Source organism: Euprymna scolopes, chromosome 15, assembly GCF_053919585.1.
Source record: "Euprymna scolopes isolate OS-2025 chromosome 15, ASM5391958v1, whole genome shotgun sequence".
Lineage (NCBI taxonomy): Eukaryota > Metazoa > Mollusca > Cephalopoda > Sepiida > Sepiolidae > Euprymna > Euprymna scolopes.
The window spans coordinates 73,067,677-73,088,048 of record NC_136496.1 but is presented as its reverse complement, the minus strand read 5'-3'; the positions used below and the strand labels follow the sequence as shown (position 1 = coordinate 73,088,048).

Sequence of the window (20,372 nt, the reverse complement as noted above, 5' to 3'; positions counted from 1 at the left end):
CTTTGGACCTTGGAATGTAAATATACTAATGTTCTTTTATATATGCTCTGTTATATTTAACATACATTGAGCTTCTAAACAAAAAGGATTGGTACATACAAACAGTGAAATGTATCATTTTTAATAGTTAGTTAAAAATATAATTATAAAGCCCTTTTTAAAATTTGAAGTTGAGAATTGAGAAAAAAAAAACAGTCAACTAATGAATATGCATCATTCCGACTTCCTGTTGTTGAATACTCTCAAGATGGCTGATTATGACAGCCTGCTGACATGACTTCATAGCTACTTAATTTCATTTAAATGTTGATTGCCGGTGACCTGGCGGAAAAGCATGAGCTCGCAAAGCCAGCGTTGGCTTTGTTGACTGGATTTGATTCTTCCGATCAGCAGTAATTATCACTTCCTACACTGATGATTGCATAAGCATGAAACACTAGAGTCTATAGGTATAACGAATTAGTATGTTTATTTAAAAATACTATATATATATATATATATATATATATATATACAGGGTGACCCCAAAAAAAGATAGAATGTGTATCTAGAACATATGCTGTAGAACGGAGAAAAAAGGCCAAAGACCCTAGTGTTTTGATGTGATGTTTTGAATATAATAAACTAGTTATGACCAAAGTTTCATTTCATTCAGACAAAACACTAAGAAACGAGGCCTAATTAGAGTTGGGACCCGTTTTTTTTTGGGGGGGGGGGGTCACCCTGTATATATAATATATATATATATACGCAGTCATTTTTTTTTTTTTTTTTTTTTTTTTTTTTTTTTTTTTTTTTGAGATTTAAAATATTAAAAATAAAGTTGTTAGACGTAATACAATGCAAATATTTAAATTTTATTTTGATCTTTAGTTTTTCAGTGATTGTATGCCTTCATTGAAGGAATCAGGAGATTTCATATTTTTAAAGACCTTTTTTTTTTATTTCCTTGGTTGTTGTTATTAAATTTAAATTTCTTTATTTTTAAAGCAATATCTAAAAACAGTCTTTAATGAAAAATGTTGCATGAAGTTGTGCTATGAAAGGAAATGTTCATTTTTTTTTTTAATCATTGTTAAAATTTGAAATATTAAAAATGAAGTAATACAATTAAAAGCAATACAATGCACAGTTTAAAATTTTAATCTTAAAATTATTTTGGCAATAGACACCTTCAGAGAAATCAGGAGTTATTTTATATTTTTAAGTCTTTTTTTTTTGGAGGGGGGGGTGTAAATATTCTTATAAGCCCTTTTAAGAAGATTAAAATTGAGCCCTATTTAGTGAATTAAGAATAAAGTAGTCAATTAGCTATCTGGATCATTTCAAACTTCTTGTTTGTAGAATACTCTTATGGCCTTTGATTATGACAGGCCCACATAAATAACTTGATAAGTATCTTAATTTACTTTCATTTAAAGGTTAATTTCTGGTGGACAAGGGGTTCGAGTCCCGCAACCAGCAATCATTATTGCATCCTACACCGATGATTGCGTAAGCAGTGTGTGTGTAGGTATGAAAAGAAATTGTTAATAATGAGTAAATATTAGACTTACTGCTAAATATTAATAAAGATATCCGGGATATTTAAACATGTTTGATTGTTTCGGGAGTGAATTTTTGTCTTAAAAAGAATGCAAAAGTGGAACCATGAAACGGATACAGAATTTAAGATAGTTGTCATTTTTAAGATGCGACCGCAGACCAAAAATAGCAGACGTTCAACAAATACTAAATAATAAACATTTCATTCATAACATAAAATAAAATCTTTCTCATCTATTGATAAACATTAACATTTTGGTAATTTCGATACAAATTATTTATCTTTATCCGAAATTGTAAAATATCTTTAATAATTGCAGGAGAAAACCTCCCATTCTCAAAAAGGAATACAAACGTGGAACTGTCAAGAAAGTATAAATAAAAACAAACAATCAGAAAACTGTGTTTGGGTTATGAATCTTGACAAAATGTATTTATTTTTCAAACAATTTTTCACTGACCAAATGAGTAAATATCAATGAAGATATCCGGGATAGTCAAATATCTTTGATAATTTTGCGAGTGAATTTTTGTCTCAAAAAGAATGCAAAAGTGGAACCATCAAATGGATGCAGAATCAAGAACAGTTGTCACTTTGAAGACACGACCGCAGACCAAAAATAGCAGGCGTACAACAAATACTAAATAATAAACATTTCATTCATAACATGAAACGAAATCTTTCTCATTTATCCATATTGATGAACCTTAACATTTTCAATACAAATTTATCTTTTAAATGTGATCTTAAAGAAAGAAGTAATCAATTTTGAAAGAAGCATAGTGGTTGATGGGCAGAAATCAGAAGCTCACAGTATTAATGCTGGACTCTCTCAGGACTCCATCCTCGGCTCAACTCTCTTCCTGATTTACATTACTGATCTTCCAAATCACATCCTTACATCATTCATAGACATTTATGCTGATGACACTACCATCTATGGTAGCACATCTAAGACCGTAAATGACCAAGTTCTCTCCGATTCTCTCTCCTCTGATCTTGAGCACGTGGTACAATGGGGAAAGGAATGGCTGGTTACTTTTAATTCATCTAAAACCAAGCTTCTATCTTTACATCATCAACTTTCTGATCCCCATCTGGCATCAATTAAAATGAATTGTTCTCGTCTTGGGGAGGCCTCATGTTTTGACAAGCTTCTGGGCTTGACCTTTACTCCTGATCTGAAATGGAACATATACATTAAATCTGTTGGCAAGGTCACTGAAAAAATGATGGGATCCTTCTATCGATCCAGTAGATATCTCACTGCTGATGCAATTCTCTATCTATATAAGAGCCAGGTACATCCAAGGATGGCGTACTATTGCCACATTTGGGCAGGAGCTGCTAGAAAGGACTTGCCCTGCCTTGATAGAGTTCAAAATAGACTTTGTAGCCTCGTAGGGGATGTCCTTTTCTCTTTGCTGCAACCTCTTTCTCACAGAAGAGATGTTGCAAGTTTGTCTCTGCTTTATCATTATTTTCATGGCAAGTGCTTGACTGAGCTTCAATCTATGGTTCCCCCTCGCCAAACTTTCACAAGGAACACTCGTCTAGCTAAAAACACTATCAATAATTCCCCTCACTCTTTATCTGTGCCTAAACCTAAATGTAGATTTCATGAAAAAAGCTTCTTTCTTAGAACTGCAGGCCTGTGGAACTGTCTTACATTTTCCTGCTTTCCAGCTGACTACAATCTGTCTTGAAGTCCAATGTAAACAAGTTCTTGATGAGCCATTCCACTTAAGTTAGCAAATTTACCGAATTTCCATTACTAACAATTACTATGTTGTTCAATTGACTACTGTACACTCTTAACCTTTATCCTCGATTGGTCTTTGGGCCTTGATAAGTGGTGACGCCTATGTAAAAAAAAAAATGGCAACTTAAGAGCATCAAGTCAGTCACTCTAAAAAGGAACATTTGAACATTAATACTAAATATCTGTTCAGGAAATAAAACCTATTGAGACACAGAACTGTTTCTAATATTAGAATCAAAACAATTATTGACTAAAAAAAAAATAACAAATAATAGTTAATCAATAAAATGTTCTTTTTCAAAGCCAATATGCAAATTAGTTAACTGAGATTGAATATACATAAACAGGATATAAAAAAGATGGTGTAAAGTTGAATTAACTTGAACTGGGATGTTTTGACTTTATTGTTAGTGCAAGAAATCGACCAAACTTTTGCAGTTATTTATATAGATGAAAGGAATATCAGATTAATTTGTTGAACCAATCCAAATTAATTGATTAATAAAAATTAATTGAAATAAAGTGCTCAGCATCATGAGAACAGAGCTGATAATGACCAAAATATAAATGGAGTTCTTGTTGGACCCCTCAGACAAACATAAATGCACAAATTTTCATTACTAATGATTACTACTTCTACTGTACACTCTTTAACCCTTATCCTTGAGTGGCCTCTGGGCCTTGATAATGTGGTGATGCCTTTGTAAAAAAAAAAAAAAAAAAAAAAAAAAAATTAAAAACAACTACAGTTTTGTTTCTGACTTTTTTAGATGAGGCTTGATTATTCACAAGGACTCAAGGAATAGTAAAATTCAGTTATAAAGTTTCATTTTTTTTTTTGGAGGTTGAAGGTTCAATTCTCAGTGAGGGTGACACTAAAATAAAATACAATTACGAGTTACTTAGGACTTCTACCCAATCATGGCTGATGGAACAATAGCATGCGACTCATGTGGATTAAATGAAGAGTTCTGTTCAAAATTCTATGCAGATTCTTGAGTTCAACAAAAAGATTCTTGAATTCAACAAGATACATTTGAAGAAGGCTGGCGATTACATCAACTGAATCGTTATGAAAATAGCACTCAAGATGAGAACAGTAAAGAATGCAAATCTATAGTTTCACCAAAAAGATCATTGTTTTTTTTTTTTTATATCAATTTATGAAGCACATTAATATACTGTACATAAAGTGCCTGGATGTGCAATCTGACGACTTAATTGATTATATGCTGATATAGCAGGTGTTTGTTAGTGTGGCGCAGCACCTACACAGGTTTTTGGATCTACAATTTGATACTTTGTCAGCTCGTACATTACCAAAGCCGACCCCCTCCACGCTAAACAATCTATATGATTATCTTTTTTCAGGTGTTTGTATTTTATTAAAAAAGTATTATATTAACTTATGATTTTCTTCTCCTTTTTTTTTTTCTTTTTTTAACCAGAATCTGATGATTGAAAAGAAGAAAAAAGAAAAGAAAGAAAAGAAGTTAGATATTTTGAAAAAGTATGTTTTTCTTATGTTCTCTTAGATTTAGTTATTAATATCCTTTACATATAGTAGTAGTATGAAAATACATCTATGTCACTTGAATGAAACCGAGGCATCCATATTTCATCCTTGCAGAGATTATCAAGCTAATCTTTGACCATTACTCCTGATCTAAAATGGAACACGTACATCAAATCTGTTGCCAGGGACGCTGGGAAAATGGTGGGATCCTTCTACCACTCCAGAAGATATCTCACTACTGATGCAATTCTCTATCTTTATAAAAGCCAAGTACGTCCAAGGATGGAGTACTGCTGCCACATCTGGGCAGGAGCTGCTAAAAACAGCCTATCCTGTCTTGACAGAGTACAAAATAGACTTTGTGGTTTTTTGGGGGATGCCCTTTTCTCTTCCCTGCAACCTCTCTCCCACAGAAGAGACGTTGCAAGCCTGTCTTTGTTTTATCGCTATTTCCATGGTAGGTGCTCGTCTGAGCTCCAATCCCTCGTCCCCCTTCGCCAATCTTTCATGAGAAACACCCGTCTGGCTGAAACTACTGTCAATAATTTTCCCCACTCTTTATCTGTGCCTAAATCCAAACGTAGATTCCATGAGCAAAGCTTCTTTCTTAGAACAGCATGCCAGTGGAACTCTCTGCCGCTTGCCTGTTTCCCACCTGACTACAACTTGGACGTCTTCAAGTCCAACATAAACAAACTCCTGACAAACCGCCCCCTTAAGACACTCTATCAAAACCCCCAATACTAATGATTACTACAATACTATCTCATTGATTACTGTACACGCAATAACCCTTATCCTTGAGTGGTCTTCGGGCCTTGATAAGTGGTGACCCCCATGTAAAAAAAAAAAAAAAAAAAAATCCCTGCAGGAATGAAACCTGCAGATTAATTGCTATAGATATATTTTTATATTACTACTACTACTACTTCTACTACTACTACTACCAAGCTCCACTCATGTATTGAGCACTATTAAAGTAAATACTGAAACTGTCTACACAATGTATTACATCATCTTTTAATATATATATATATATATATATATATATATATATATATATGTCTCTCCACTTATCTTGTTTCCAGTCGTCCTGGACTTCTTCTTGCCACTGAACTCAAACATTGCCAAATCAGGAGAGGTGTGGGTGAAGATTGTGCAACCCTTACCTCACAATTACACGCACAGCTGCCCCTACAGGGGGGGGGCATCCTTCGTCTTACAAGACTGAACGGAGGCATCGATATATACATGAAATAATCATTATATATGAATGTAGACTTTAAATAAAATGACTTGAATGGTAATAGGTTAGAATGTTAAATGAAATAAGCCATTTTGTACCCCAATTCATAACTGAATGTGGATCGCATTCTGCAGGGTGGAATGATAAACTTGTCACTCTAGAAAAGACAACATGATTCCATTTCCGTTTGATGGAAACTGGTTTTCTTTTTTGTTGCCAGCTAGTTGACCAGTTGTGTACAAATCCCAAGAGCGATGGGAGTCTTCTATCATGTTTGAAAGTGACACAATGTTCAACGAGCGAGATCGGAGATGCACCACTGTACAACTCATGCTCTCTACCGATCCAAGTTATGACAACAGGACCATTGCCAGCACCTTCAAAATGCAAATCTGGACAGTTCAATACTTGAAAATCAACACCAAAGTGTACCTGGATGTGCTGAATAGTATGTTTTCCTTTTTCTTTTTTTTTTTTTTTTTACATAGGAGTCACCACTTATCAAGGCCCAGAGACCACTGAAGGATAAGGGTTAAAGAGTGGGACAATATCGTAGTAATCGTTAGTAGTGGAAATTTGGTAAATTGGATTACGTAAGGGGAACTGCTCATCAAGAACTTGATTATGTTGGACTTGAAGATGACCATATTGTAGTCAGCTGGAAAGCAGGTAAAGTAGGATCCCCTTGAGCAATCAGGAGACCAATGGCAGACCCTGATTGTGGCAGCAAGACTCGGTGCTGGCCCACAAGTCCAAAGAGACCCAGGCTTGGCTTCAGAAGAAGTGCTACGACTTTATACCTTTCTCTCACTAGCCCCTCTCCCTTCCCCTTGACCTGAACCCGCTGGACTACTTTGTTTGGTCATATGTTGAGAACATCACCAACATGACATCCCATAACACTAAAGCCAGCCTGATCACTGCCATCTGCAGAGTATTCGCCGAGTTCCTGTCAGTATTTGTGAAAAAGGCATGTTTCCAGTTCCAGACCTGTATTGACGCAGTGATTGAGGCTGAAAGCGGCTACATTGAATAGATCTCAGCTCTACTACATAATCAAGTTACTTGAATTTATTTTTTTCAATAAAAGTTTAAAAATAAAACTATAGTGTTGTTTTCTTTAGGGCGACAACTTTATCATTCCACCCTGTAGTAGATGGTTTGCAACAAAAAAAGAAAACCAGTTTTCATCAAACGGAAATGGAATCATGTCATTTTTTCTAGGGCGACAAAATTAACATTCCATCCTGTAGAGAAAAAAAACAGTGCTAAGCTTAAAATAGAGGTTTGTGGAACACTGGCATTGATAAGAAAAGAGAATGAAAAGACACCATCCAAGGTTACTTGCAGTCTTTGAAATGACTGAAATGTTAATAGTTTAGAATGTTCAAGATAATATTTGACACTTTTTGCAGAGGAAAGAAAATCAACAATAATTTGTGTATTTTCTAAATTCAAAGATGATTTTTTCATTAAATACACTCGCATGAAGAAGCCACACTGAACCTCCAACATGGCCTCCAGGTGTGATTTAAACCTGGGGCGCATAGTGTCTGATGACACACTGATATATGAAAATATAATATGTCTTTATTCTTGGTGACGGTTATAGATGGTTGGTTGTTAAGGAGATGCACACACAGGAATTTGACAGGTTTGTTCTTCTCTGGTCTAAATCGTCAACCAACAATAATATCCTTTTTGGTAGTTATTATATAACCATTTGTGACCACCTGAAACATCCTCTTATGATGGCATTGTCACTGTAGCCACATCCCAAGGGCATTTTATTCGACCATTGTCATTCCACTGAATTCACCTAACTTTAGTTCGACTTGGTTACAACTGTGTAGCCTTTTGCTGAAAATAACCTTTCAAATATCATATGTTTAACATATCTTATTTTTTGACAATTGATCAAGTTTGTTGCTGTTTTCCCTGCAGATGCCCAGTGTCAGGTTTATGACCTTTTGGTACATTTGATAATAATTTTATATTTTCTCTTGCATTTGCCACCAGGTGCACACCTTTGATAAAATGATTTCTTGAAACACATGACCTACATATTTAACAGTACAGTTGGCGTCTTTCTCATTTGCACTCCATACATAATAGTCCATGGGGAGGGGTGGAGGGGGTGAATCAGGTAAGTTGGTGGTCAAATATTGGGACTGGTGAAATCATGGAAGTTCTAAGTTTTCTCAGAAGTCTAACACTGAGCTGAGTCCAGATGTAGGATATATAGCCTTCCTGAAAGCCACCCCTCTCCATCATCAGCGCTTAATAACAACTCAATATAGCCATTTGAACTGAGCCTGAGTTCGTTTTCGAAAATGTGGGATGACATGACATGGGCTCTGCTCAAAACATACTATAGAGTTGAATGTAATAATCAAAGAAGAAAGCGCCCGCCTGTGTGTGTGTATTATGCGGTTATACAACTTACCGTCGGATGGGATCTGAGAGAAAGAGAAATTAAAGATGGCAGTCATGGATTTATAAGGTGTAGTCTTGTAGAATCTCACTAGATCTCATCTTCCACTGCACACGTATGCAAATGGAATGGAGTTAGTTTTCTAATACAATGCCTGTTGGGGGAGGTGGTTGCGAGAACACATGCTGGAAGTTGAGAGAGAAAGTTGGCAGTAATGAGTTCTAGCTGAACTTTTGCTTATTGTATTTATTTTTTGTTTTGCTGTTTACCAGCCCATTTAATTGCACATACTCAAAAACCAAAGTATTTTATTAATTGCTCAGCGAACACTGTTTTAAATTTTTCAAGGCATTATTTCAAAAACAATTTAAAAAAGAAACAGTAAAAATTTCTAGTTTCAAACACGAATTATTGGAATTCTTTTCGAGATGAGTAATTTGTAAATGCGGACTGTTATCCTCAACTTTTTTTTTTTTTTTTAGTTGTTTAACGATGTTTCGGCCAACTATTCCTCTGGTCTTTGTCTGACCAAAATGTTGCTAAACAACAACTATAAAAAAAAGTTTAGGATAATAGTCAGTAAATAAATAAAAAATGAATAATTCAATAATAACAAATAGGGAGAGAAAAAACAAACAAAAAAACCGACCCCCTAAAAATTAATGATGTATTCCGAAATATCATCTGAGTTATTTTAGTTTAAAATTTGCTTGATAAGACTTTCAAAGCATATTGATTCCATGCTTCTATTTTATATCTATATATATATATATCACTACTTATATATAAACGGTGTTTGTGGTGTGTGAGTTCGTTTCCTATGGACTCCAAAATAGCTTGGCTGATTTTTTTAAAAATTCACACATATGTACTTTTTGTGCCTGGAAGTGTTCTTAGATAGTTTTTGTATTGGAATGCATCCATTAAGTATCAAAAATCAATAATCTAAGAAAATCCATAAAAGAAGGAACAGTTCGACTTTGATTAAAGTTAACACGTTTATACAGCCTAACATCACAAGTACATTTGAGAAGTTTTATCATCGCACAAGCAGAAGGAAAGAATCAACAGTAGGTTCTTTGATAAGACAGGGGCGTGTTCAAAATGAATGTTTTTGTTTAGAGCACAATTGAACCATTGTACTTTTGCATTTAAAATTTTAATTCATTATATAAAAATAATTTCATAAAATCGACACAAAGTTCTCCAAAGTGCAATCTAGACTACCATGAATTGTAGATCAAGTCACTGCAGGGAGGCATCTGAAGCTTTCTCCTGATGCACAATGGTGGGTTCCTGACTAGAGCAGGCAATGGATTGATTTGATTTATGGATTGATATGATTTCAATGACAATAAATGTATTAGAAGTGTAGAACATTCTTTGATTCTCATTCAATCTTGAGCAACGTCAGGTCTACCTACTAGTGTATATATATATATATATATATATATATATAAGCTGTTTTTCATGAAGACATAATTAAATAGTACAGATAACTTATGTCTACATGTTTTCTCAATGATCCTTTTGTTGCAGATTAATGTTTGCATTTCGACTTTGAACTGCCTAATGAACATGCTAAACACTTTTGGTTTCTTATGGAATTGTTTTCAAGGGTTTGGATATTGGGAACCGGCAAAAACCATCACAAAAACACTAAAGAGCTCATGTTCTTTACTCAATATCCAATCTGCAGAAGAAACCAGAGCTATTATGTTGATTAATATTTAATCCAAAATAATTAAACTCATCAATCTTGATGCTTTTATATCTTTGCCTCTTATGATTTTCTATAAACGTCTTGAATCGTATATCGCATTAGCATTGCCTTACCAAACTTTTAATAAGTTTGAAAGCTTAAAAATTGTTGTTTTTTTTTTAAATGGAAGATTGTTATTTTACTTCCATGGCCATTTTTTTTCCTTTGCAATCAATTTGTGCATTTTTTTTGTTCTTTTCTTTCTGAAATCAGTTGTCTTAATCAACTTCTGTTGTCCAATGTCCATGACATGACACTAAACTGGCGGCCATTTTTTTTTCTTAGGTGGTCTGAATTTGTCTCTTCCTTCAGAGTCTGTTGGGGTGAGAAGCAGGGAGGAGGGGATGGCTACACCTGACACTCTTTTGGAAGCGAAATGTTAGTGCTTGCCTTCTTTATTAACATTTTTAACGATTTAAATCATTGAAATTTTTACCCCATTATTTGAAAATTTGGAGCCCTGCTCTCTTCTCTTTCTCATACAAGTCAGTCTGACTTTTTTCTAACTTTTCAATTTAAGTATTTTGTTTTTCAGCAGACATATGCGACCTGTTTTCCCTATTTCAGTCACTTGCTATTGATTTGCAATTTAATTTCTACTCACTACTTGAAATCATTGGACCAAAACTATCCAATAAGAAAAAGAATACAATCCCTACTCTCCCTTTCAATTATTTTAATAAGGGAATACTTTTTATGTTAATATTGAAAGTGGAAGAAATATTTTCCTTTATTTATAATTATTACTATTATAAATTATGGAGATTAAGCTCCTCCTATTTTGCTCATAAAATTTAAATTTTCATACAAGATTCTTTCTTTTCTCTTTTATTAGTATCATTTAGCATTAAGATCAAGCCTAAGTCTTTAATATGTGATAAAAATTAAATAATGCAATTCTATGGTCACATGACTGACAATTGTAAATGAAAACTTATCCAAAGAACATTCTGAAAGAGTAATTAAATAAAAAAACAAGAATTTTTCAACTTTTAGAGTTTAAAAAGGAGACCTTTTTATCTTAAATCATACTTTCCACCTTTGTTCTTCCATACTTCTGTAAAGAAACGGCACAGTGAATAATAATGTTTAATAAAAGTAAATGGTACTAATTAAGAACCTGACCCAAGGCTGCACCAGCATCTTCCAGTAGTTTTACAGTTAGCGGCCAGAATAATTGCCAGATAAAGCAAAGACGAACACTGCCAGAAGATAAATTCAAAACATTAAAACAAAAGTTCTGAATTTTTTAGATGAGGGATGATTGATTATATTATTTGTATTGCTCGGACTATTGTTCTCATCCTGAATGTTATTTGTGCAATGTTTCAGTTGGTTTAACCTTCAACCGTCCTCAGAGATGTTGGTTGTTGTTTGGAAAAGAAAAGAGAAAAGTTACTGGCTCTGTAGATATTTTCGTATTCCGTGAGCCAGTCTGTATTTTATGATTGTTTCTTATTTGTGAAAAATTAGTTGACAAAGGGAGGCAACTTTAATAAAGATCGACAAGGGATTACTTCCCTTCCATCGCAAATAATTGACAGGGATGCAAAGTGGAAGGTTTGACAATTAAAGGAGGCACCACATTTGCTAAAAAAAGAAAAATTATTAAGCAGACCAAGCCTAGAAATTAGTAGCATTTGGGAGCCTCTAATTGTAGAAAAAACAAGCATTGTACATCCTTAAAATTTTGATGATGAAAGGGAGATAATCTCCTGTTGATCTTTATTAGAGTTGTCTCTCCCTTGTAAGCCAAATTTTCACAAATAAAAAACAATAACCATAAAATACAGATTGCCTCAAGCAATACGAAAATATCTACGGAGCTAGTAACTTTTCTCTTTTCTTTTCCAAACAACAATCAACATGTTTGAGGATGATTGAAGGCTAATCTGATCAAAACGTTGCACAAAAATGAGAACAAATAGTCTGATTGATCGATACAAGTAATATTAAAACTTTAAGATTTACCATCAGTTTAATTAGATGAAAGAAATTTAAAAAAATTTTCTTATGTTTTTCAAGAAAAATATTTCAAATTATTTTTGGCAAAAATGTTTCTCAGAAATATGTTATTGTTTGTCTTAAGATAAAAAAACACTATGAATGAAAATCAAATGTATATAAGAAAAGATTTAAGTTTATAGAAGGCAGAATAATGCAAAGGTGTGATATATAGACTCAAACTGATGTAACTCTTGCTATAATGGTGGAACCAGCTATGCAGGTTCACTTTTATCGATCCAATTCATACATATGTTTTGTTTTGTTATACAAAATTTTATATTTGGATTTTCTTAAAAGTCAAATCAGATCAAAATCAAATGTTTTATTTTTCATGTAAACTTTCTAAGGAGGTTTTTTAGGTTTTTTTTTCTTGAAAATTTAGAAAAGAATAAGTTTGTATTTTGGTGACGATGAAAACAATTTTTTTTTTTTTTTTTAAGAATAGTATCAAATAAGTGATAGTTTTTTTTTTTTTTTTACCTATTAACAAAAATATCTTCTGTTGACAGCTGATTGGCTAGTTGTGTCATTATTTTTTGGTTGCTTTTTTTTGCATCTTACTGCCAGAAGATGCTGACATGACCTTAGGTCAGGTCCTAGATCAGTACAAAATAAATTTGCATATGTGATTATTGAAGCAAGTGGGAAACACATACATTCACTTTTATTATATAGATTTAACAGTAAATTTTCTGATTATACAACCTCCTTCCCCAAACCTGTTCAATTTTTAATGGGGGCTTCAGTTTAAAGTAAAATGGTAACCTTTATTATTGTTTGACTAGTGTTCAACTAAAAATAATTGCATTTACAAATACTTTATTTAGAATTTTGACTAGGGGGGCATTATTTTATACTAGTGAGACCTGATGGGAATTTTAGTGTTTTCTACATAAATCAGTATAACTTATCATTAATGATAAGATTCGGGTTTTTTCTTTTACAATCCACAGAGGTACGAAAAAGTTGTCAAAAACAAATATATAACAAATAAATGCTATCAGAGGCAAGGTAAGTTACTCTTCTACTTAACTGGATAAGTTTTTAGTGTTTTTGTATGATGTAAAATGTTTATTCGGTTAAAAAAAACAAGTAGATAGTTGCGATGTTATGTTTTTGACCATGACTTAACAATAAACCAAAATGATGTAGAAATCCATCCAGTAAATGTTACTGTGACGTTTATTGGGTGGGTTTCTACCATCATTTCATTTTTATTTGTTTTATTGTTAAGTCATTGTCAAGACTTCAAAAATGTAGGAGATCACAGCTATTTTTTCTTGTTCTCACATAGCGCTCAACACTACTTGTTTTTCGACCAGAATAAACATATAAAAATAAGTAAAAACTCATCCAGCTAGGTCGAAAAGTAACTTCTATTGTACCAGTTATTTATTATATATTTGTTTATTTGGCCACCTTTTCGTACCTCTGGATTGTAAAACAAACCTTAATATTCCTTTTGAAATAGTGTCTTTCAATTTCAGGATATATAAGTATTAAGCAAGAAAATAATTCATCTTCCGTAAAAATAATATTCACTGTCAGCTTTAAACAAACAAAAAAAACAAACGAATATATCTTTATTTATTTAAAATCATTGCAATTTATTTTTTTAAATAATAAATATTCTACCTTTTATACTTTAATAATTGTCAGCTAAATATTCTTCACATTCTTGTGGGGAGACATGCAGAATCGAAACAGTGCCATTAAAACATGGCAGAGAGAGCTTAATGGTAAAAAAAATGTATCGCCAATCAGAAATAGTCACTATTGAGATTTTGCACATAATATAAAAACCCAAACATTGCATTTTTACTTCCTCTTCTCTTTTAAAGACAACACTTGGGTACAACACAAACCTACCAAAAAGCCTTTAACAGATGCAACAAGAGACACACACGAACTACTAAACATAGCGACAGCATATACACACTAATAAACAAACTTATGTATACAGTTCGTATTGTTAGGAAGGGGAGGGCTTGTGTCTGACTTTTATGGCTTTCATGGGGAGACACGCAGGATTGAAAAAGTGCCATTAAAACATGGGAAGACAGCTTGATGGTAAAAAATGTATTGTCAATCAGATTTTATTCTGGCCGAGTTTGACAGAGGTTTATGAAGTTGAGGGTTTGCAAAAGCTCAGAAAGGCTGAACAGAATGAACTTGTCACCTGAGACTTGTAAATTAAGTTCTTCCCTGCTCTTTCTTTGATAGACGTCCACGTTTCAAATCGATAGTCTTTAAAAGCGATTTGAAGAAGAATCAGTTTTGAAAATGTATTCATTTAAAATTGTACGGTTTTATCTGACAGAATGATAGATTTCAGAACAATTCATTTGAAAAATAAGTCGGAATTGTTTACCTTTGATGTTTGGACAATCTCATTTTTTTTTTTTTTTTTTGTAAAAATTTTTTTTAAAGATATACTTTTAATTCAAAAATGCACCAATTATTGTCCAAGATATGTTGTTTTTCTTTCCTTTTCAAAATGTGTTTTTGAAAATGTCTCTCAGCAAACTCGGATAAATACAGTTATTATATAAATTTTACATTTTGTTTGTAAAAGGTGATAACATATGTATGAACAAGGAATGTCTTAATATATTATTATTGTTATCATTATGATTATTATTATTACAGTAGAACCTCAGGATACGGTGGCCCTAGGATACAGTTTTTTAGGTTATGATGTGGAATACAATGTTTTTCTGCCCCTGATTATGGTATTTGCCCCGCCTTACGGTGTTATTTGTCATATTATTTGATTATATACATGTGTATTGTACACTGTACTGTATTTTGTTACTAATTTTTAATACAGGGTTCTACTGTATTATTATTATCTAATCGCTAGGAGTTCTCAAACAGACCATGATCAGTGATAGTGTACTGACAATAACCTGGAGCCTGAGTGACAATAAGTCTCCCAAGGTTTCCAGTGCTCTTTACCTATTTTGTTAACCATTGCAAATGACTTAGTGTTATTGCAACAGATGATTGATTTCTTGTTGGTAATGAATATCGGTATTCTCAGGGATTTGGATAGCAAAAAGCTTCCCCAAAGTTCCAGTGTTTTCCACACTCTTTCAGTGGAGGTCTGGTTAGTGTTCTCTCTACACAGTCTTTCCATCTTCCTTCATGACTATCTGAGGTTGCGACAGCTGAGGCCGACATCACCATTATTATTATTTGTAATCACTAGGAGTTCCTACACAGATCATCATCAGAGATTACTAACTGACAGCAACTGATGGTGTTGCCTGGAGTCTGGGTGATAACAAGTCTTTCCAGATTTCCAGTACTCTTCACCCTTTTTTGATAAACTTTGCAAATGAATTTGTGTTATCGCAACAGTCGCTTCTCATTTTTTTATTAAATGAGTGATATTATTATTAGCATTATGAATTCAATCAATGATTGCATGCATTGGAAATTTTTTTTTTGGGTGGGGGGAGGGGATCTGCTTCTTTTTCTCTCCATTTCTTTTCTTGTATTTGTGCTTTGTACCTGTTTTTTAGTTTTTTGATCAAATGTAACAATGTTCGCTTTAAACATGGCAGAGAAGGAAAATGGTGTTCGAGACTGAATGACCCAAGCGAAAAAAAAATCTGCTTAATTTAACGCTAATTTATTCATGCGAAGCAGATTTGTTATTGTGTACATGTGATACCTTTAATTAAGCAGTTACAATGATCTACATAAGTTTAAGGTTGCAGGAATTACTTCCTTCAGAATCATCATCATCCACCCCTCTTTTTCCTCCTCCAGTTTCAGTATTTAAGGTACTTCAAGTGTCTCAGAGGAAGGACTTACAACATCTTCAACCAGAAGTCTAGCTCCAGTATCGTTCCAAGATTGGCAACAACACCTGCAAGGCCAACTGAAGACTTGGTTATGCATCAATATTACAAAGCCAACATCGAATCTACATCGGGTCCTCAAGTCTATGGTTTTCGACGCTGGTCCAAGGACTGGCTGCATATAACTATCTTGGCCACTGCAAACCATATGTGGTTTGTGTTCATCCAGGATGCTGTGTGTTCTATAGAAGGAGCAAGCTCAACTCATCCACGGGTGAATGTCGCTAAAGTCAAGTATCCCGGGCTCTGAAGTTAGCAACACCAGGCAACATTTCATGACTGCTTTCGATATGATCAGTTGATATCAGATTTTTTACACACTGAAGTCAGGTCTTCTGTGGTTTATCACACTTTCTATTGCTGAAATATCTTGGTGTATTATAGAGTTGATGCTTGGAGGTAGCACAATGTATATGGCTAGACTATCTGTATTGCTGAGCATATAAGGCATTCATGATCCCATTAATACTAAATTTTGATGCAAGTTCACAGTTTAACCTAAATAAAAAAAAACATAACAATATAGAAAACGCAGAAAATCTGTATGATGTAAGTACCCATCACAGAACAACGATGTCATATTCCAAAAATCACATAAAGTAGTTTTATTTTTAATTAAGAAAATCAAATTTTATGAGTAAACAAAAAGGGACTGTCTTTTGTTGTCATCTTGAAAAAGCAAGAGCAGATAATACCGCAATAACTCAAACTTGTGAAATCAGCCTTGTCAAACTAACAATTTCATATATTAATCGTTTAAAGTTGTTTAAAATGATTTTCTTCATAAAAAAAAAACTATTTGATTAATTTATGTGATTGTTGGAATATGATATTTTAATTCCATGACAGGAACGTCCATCATAAAGATTTTTCTGTATTTAAAAAAAATTTTTTTTATTTAGATTGAACTGTGGACTTGTATCCAAACTTTTTTGTAGAATTATGAATATCATAAAACCTTTTCGAAAATCCGCAGTTCTTGTTTAAAATAAAAAAAAAAAAACAATTGGTACATACATTATGTATACTAATCTGCACAATTTAACTAACGATTCCATAGTAATGCCAACCGCCCTTGTTAAATTAAGGTTCCGATTCTGCCATTATCCAAATTAATGTAACATCAATTTTATGCCTGTTGCTTTTTTTGTTTTTCCAGGCTAACAAATTCTATAAATTCGCAGAGCGCAGAAACTCAAAAAGTAAAAGAAGAAGCAAAACAGACATACAACAGGTAAGAAATAATCTAACATATAAAATTATCTTCCAAAGTCAAACCCAAATAAATTTAAGCTGACAAATCAAACTTTGCTTCTGATTATCCAATTTTTTTTAATATTAATTATCAAGGCTTTGAGGCTATTCAAGAATAAAGGTTAATGATTGTCTGGTGAGATAGCACTGTGATGATCAGTGATGGATGAAATTAGATAGGAGTTCATTTATTTTAGAGGATGACTCATCAAGAATTTGTTTACATTGGACTTGAACATGACCATGTTATATTTATTCCTTTTTGCAGACTTTTTTTTTCTTCAAAGTTATTGTTGTTTCACCAAGTTTCGGCCAAATCGAATGGTGAGTTTTGTAACTGAATTCCTAGTAATTACTACCTTCCACAGTTGTCGTCTCACCACGTTTTGACCTGCTAATCCTCTGGCCTGCTTTGGGTAGGATTGAAACCACTATCTTCAGACAATTCTCATCTGTATAGACTCAACGCCTTTATCCACTGTGTCACGGGCTCCAATAAAAATAATATATAAGACCATGTTATAGTCAGCTGAGAAGCAGCTCTGCAATATTATGTTCCACAGATGAGCAGTTCTGGGAAAGAAAAGCTCTGCTCATGGAATTTAAACAGTTTTAAGCACAGATAGAATGTAGGGGAAATGCTGATAGTAGTTGTAACTAATCGAGTGCTTACCATGAATGCTTTACAGGAGGGAATCAAAGAGTGAAACTCTGACAAGCATCTGCCATGGAAATAGCGATAGAGTAGAGATAGACTTGCAACACTTCTTCTGTGAGAAAGAGTGTGTGCTCCATTCCAACTATCATCAATGGACCTGAGGTAATCTCGTCAGCATCAGACAAAGCCAAACTCTTTGTCAAGAACTTTGCAGCTAATTCTACCTTTTGCGATCAAGGCCGCCAACCCCCAATATTTCCTCCTGTATCTGAAAACACACTATGTGATATACGTATATCTGTACGTGATGTTGCCAAGCTAATCAAAAACCTTGATTCCAGTAAAGCAACTGGCCCGGACGGTATTCCAATTATAGTACTCAAAAAACTTCAACCTGAACTAGCACCCATACTTACAAAACTATTTAAACGTTGTCTTAAGGAGAATAGTTTCCCATCTCCCTGGAAAATTTCATCTGTATGCCCTGTATTTAAGAATTCAGGTGATCGCTCATCCCCCTCTCAGTACAGGCCAATAAGTCTCCTGTGCGTCATGAGTAAGTTGCTGGAATCTGTGTTAAATACAGAAGTAATCAACCATCTCAACAAAAATAACCTTCTTAGTGACACTCAATATGGTTTCCGTTCTGCTAGATCTACAGCAGATGTGCTTACAGTTATATCTCATAGGATTAGCAAATCTCTCGACGGAGGCAACCTTTCTAGGGCAATTGCTCTTGACATATCAAAGGCCTTTGATAGGGTATGGCATAAAGGTTTATTTCATAAGATCTCTAGCTATGGTATAGCTGGAAATGTCTTTTCAATTATTAAATCATTTTCTGATAGGTTCATAAGAGTAGTAGATGATGGGCAAAAATCAGAAGCCCACAGTATTAATGCCGGTGTCCCTCAGGGATCCATCCTGGGCCCAACTCTTTTCCTGATCTACATTAATGATCTTCCAAATCATATCCTTACATCATTTGTAGACATTTATGCTGACGACACTACCATTTATGGTAGCACATCTAAGACAGTAAACGACCAAGTTCTCTCCAATTGTCTCTCCTCTGATCTTGAGCATGTAGTACAATGGGGAAAGGAGTGGCTGGTTACTTTTAATGCATCTAAAACCAAGCTTCTCTCTTTACATCATCAACATTCTGATCCACATCTGGCATCAATTGAAATGAATGGCTCTCGTCTTCAGGAGGCCTCAAGTTTTGACAAGCTTCTTGGCTTGACCATTACTCCTGATCTTAAATGGAACACGTACATCAAATCTGTTGCCAAGGCCGCTGGAAAAATGGTGGGATATTTCTATCGATCCAGTAGACATCTCACTGCTGATGCAATTCTCTATCTATATAAGAGCCAGGTACGTCCAAGGATGGAATACTGTTGCCACATCTGGGCAGGAGCTGCTAGAAAGGACTTGGCTTGCCTTGATAGAGTTCAAAATAGACTTCATAGCCTCGTAGGAGATGTCCTTTTCTCTTCCTTGCAACCTCTATCTTACAGAAGAGATGTTGCGAGTTTGTCTCTGATGTATCGTTATTTTCATGGAAAGTGTTCGACTGAGCTTCAATCTATGGTCCCCCCTCTCAAAACTTTCACAAGAAACACTCGTCTAGCTGTAAACACTATCAATAATTCCCCCCACTCTTTATCTGTACCTAAACCTAAACGAAGATTCCATGAACAAAGCTTTTTTATAAGAACTGCACGCCTGTGGAATTGTCTTCCGTTTTCCTGCTTTCCGGCTGACTACAATATGGTTGTCTTCAAGTCTAACGTAAATAAGTTCTTGATGAGCCGTTCCATATAAGTTATCAAATTTAACAAATTTTCATTACTAATGATTATTATATTGTCCAATTTCTACTGTACACTCTTTAACCCTTATCCTTGAGTGGCCTCTAGGCCTTGATAATGAGTTGATACCTATGAAAAAAAAGAAAAGAAAAAGTCCAATGTGAACAAGTTCTAATTGAATCGTCCCCCTAAGTAATCCAAGTTTCAAAATTCCCACTGTTTACTATGCTAAAATCACAATGACTAATGTATACCTATTAACCCTTATCCTCGAGTGGCCTCTGGGCCTTGATAAGTGGTGACACCCTTGTAAAAGAAAAAAAAAAAAAGAGGTAGCAGGAAGGGGAAAAGGATACTGATCACTAGATTTCGAAATCAGTTTTGTATTCTGTCCAGAGAGACAAAGGTGGTCTGATCAGCTCCTCTCCAAATGTGACATAGTGCTCTATCCTAGGACGTACTTGGCTCTTCTACAGGTAGAGGATTGAATCGGGCGTGAGA

At 34.2% G+C, this 20,372-nt stretch overlaps 1 protein-coding gene across 5 annotated transcripts in view; it reads left to right on the top strand.

The window, feature by feature from the left end:
* The window catches only part of LOC145293902 (serine/threonine-protein kinase TBK1-like), a 166,472-nt gene that overhangs the window by 134,492 nt on the left and 11,608 nt on the right, over window positions 1–20,372 (top strand). For 2 of the 5 annotated variants that reach the window (XM_080140699.1, XM_080140698.1), the window contains exons 17-18: window positions 4,757–4,818; window positions 17,302–17,376. In XM_080140699.1, the coding sequence (XP_079996825.1) occupies window positions 4,757–4,818; window positions 17,302–17,376 (137 nt within the window). Of the gene's footprint in view, window positions 1–4,756; window positions 4,819–10,551; window positions 10,645–17,301; window positions 17,377–20,372 lie in introns of those variants that run through there. The other 3 variants (XM_080140701.1, XR_013869785.1, XM_080140702.1) reach the window with 3 other exon arrangements.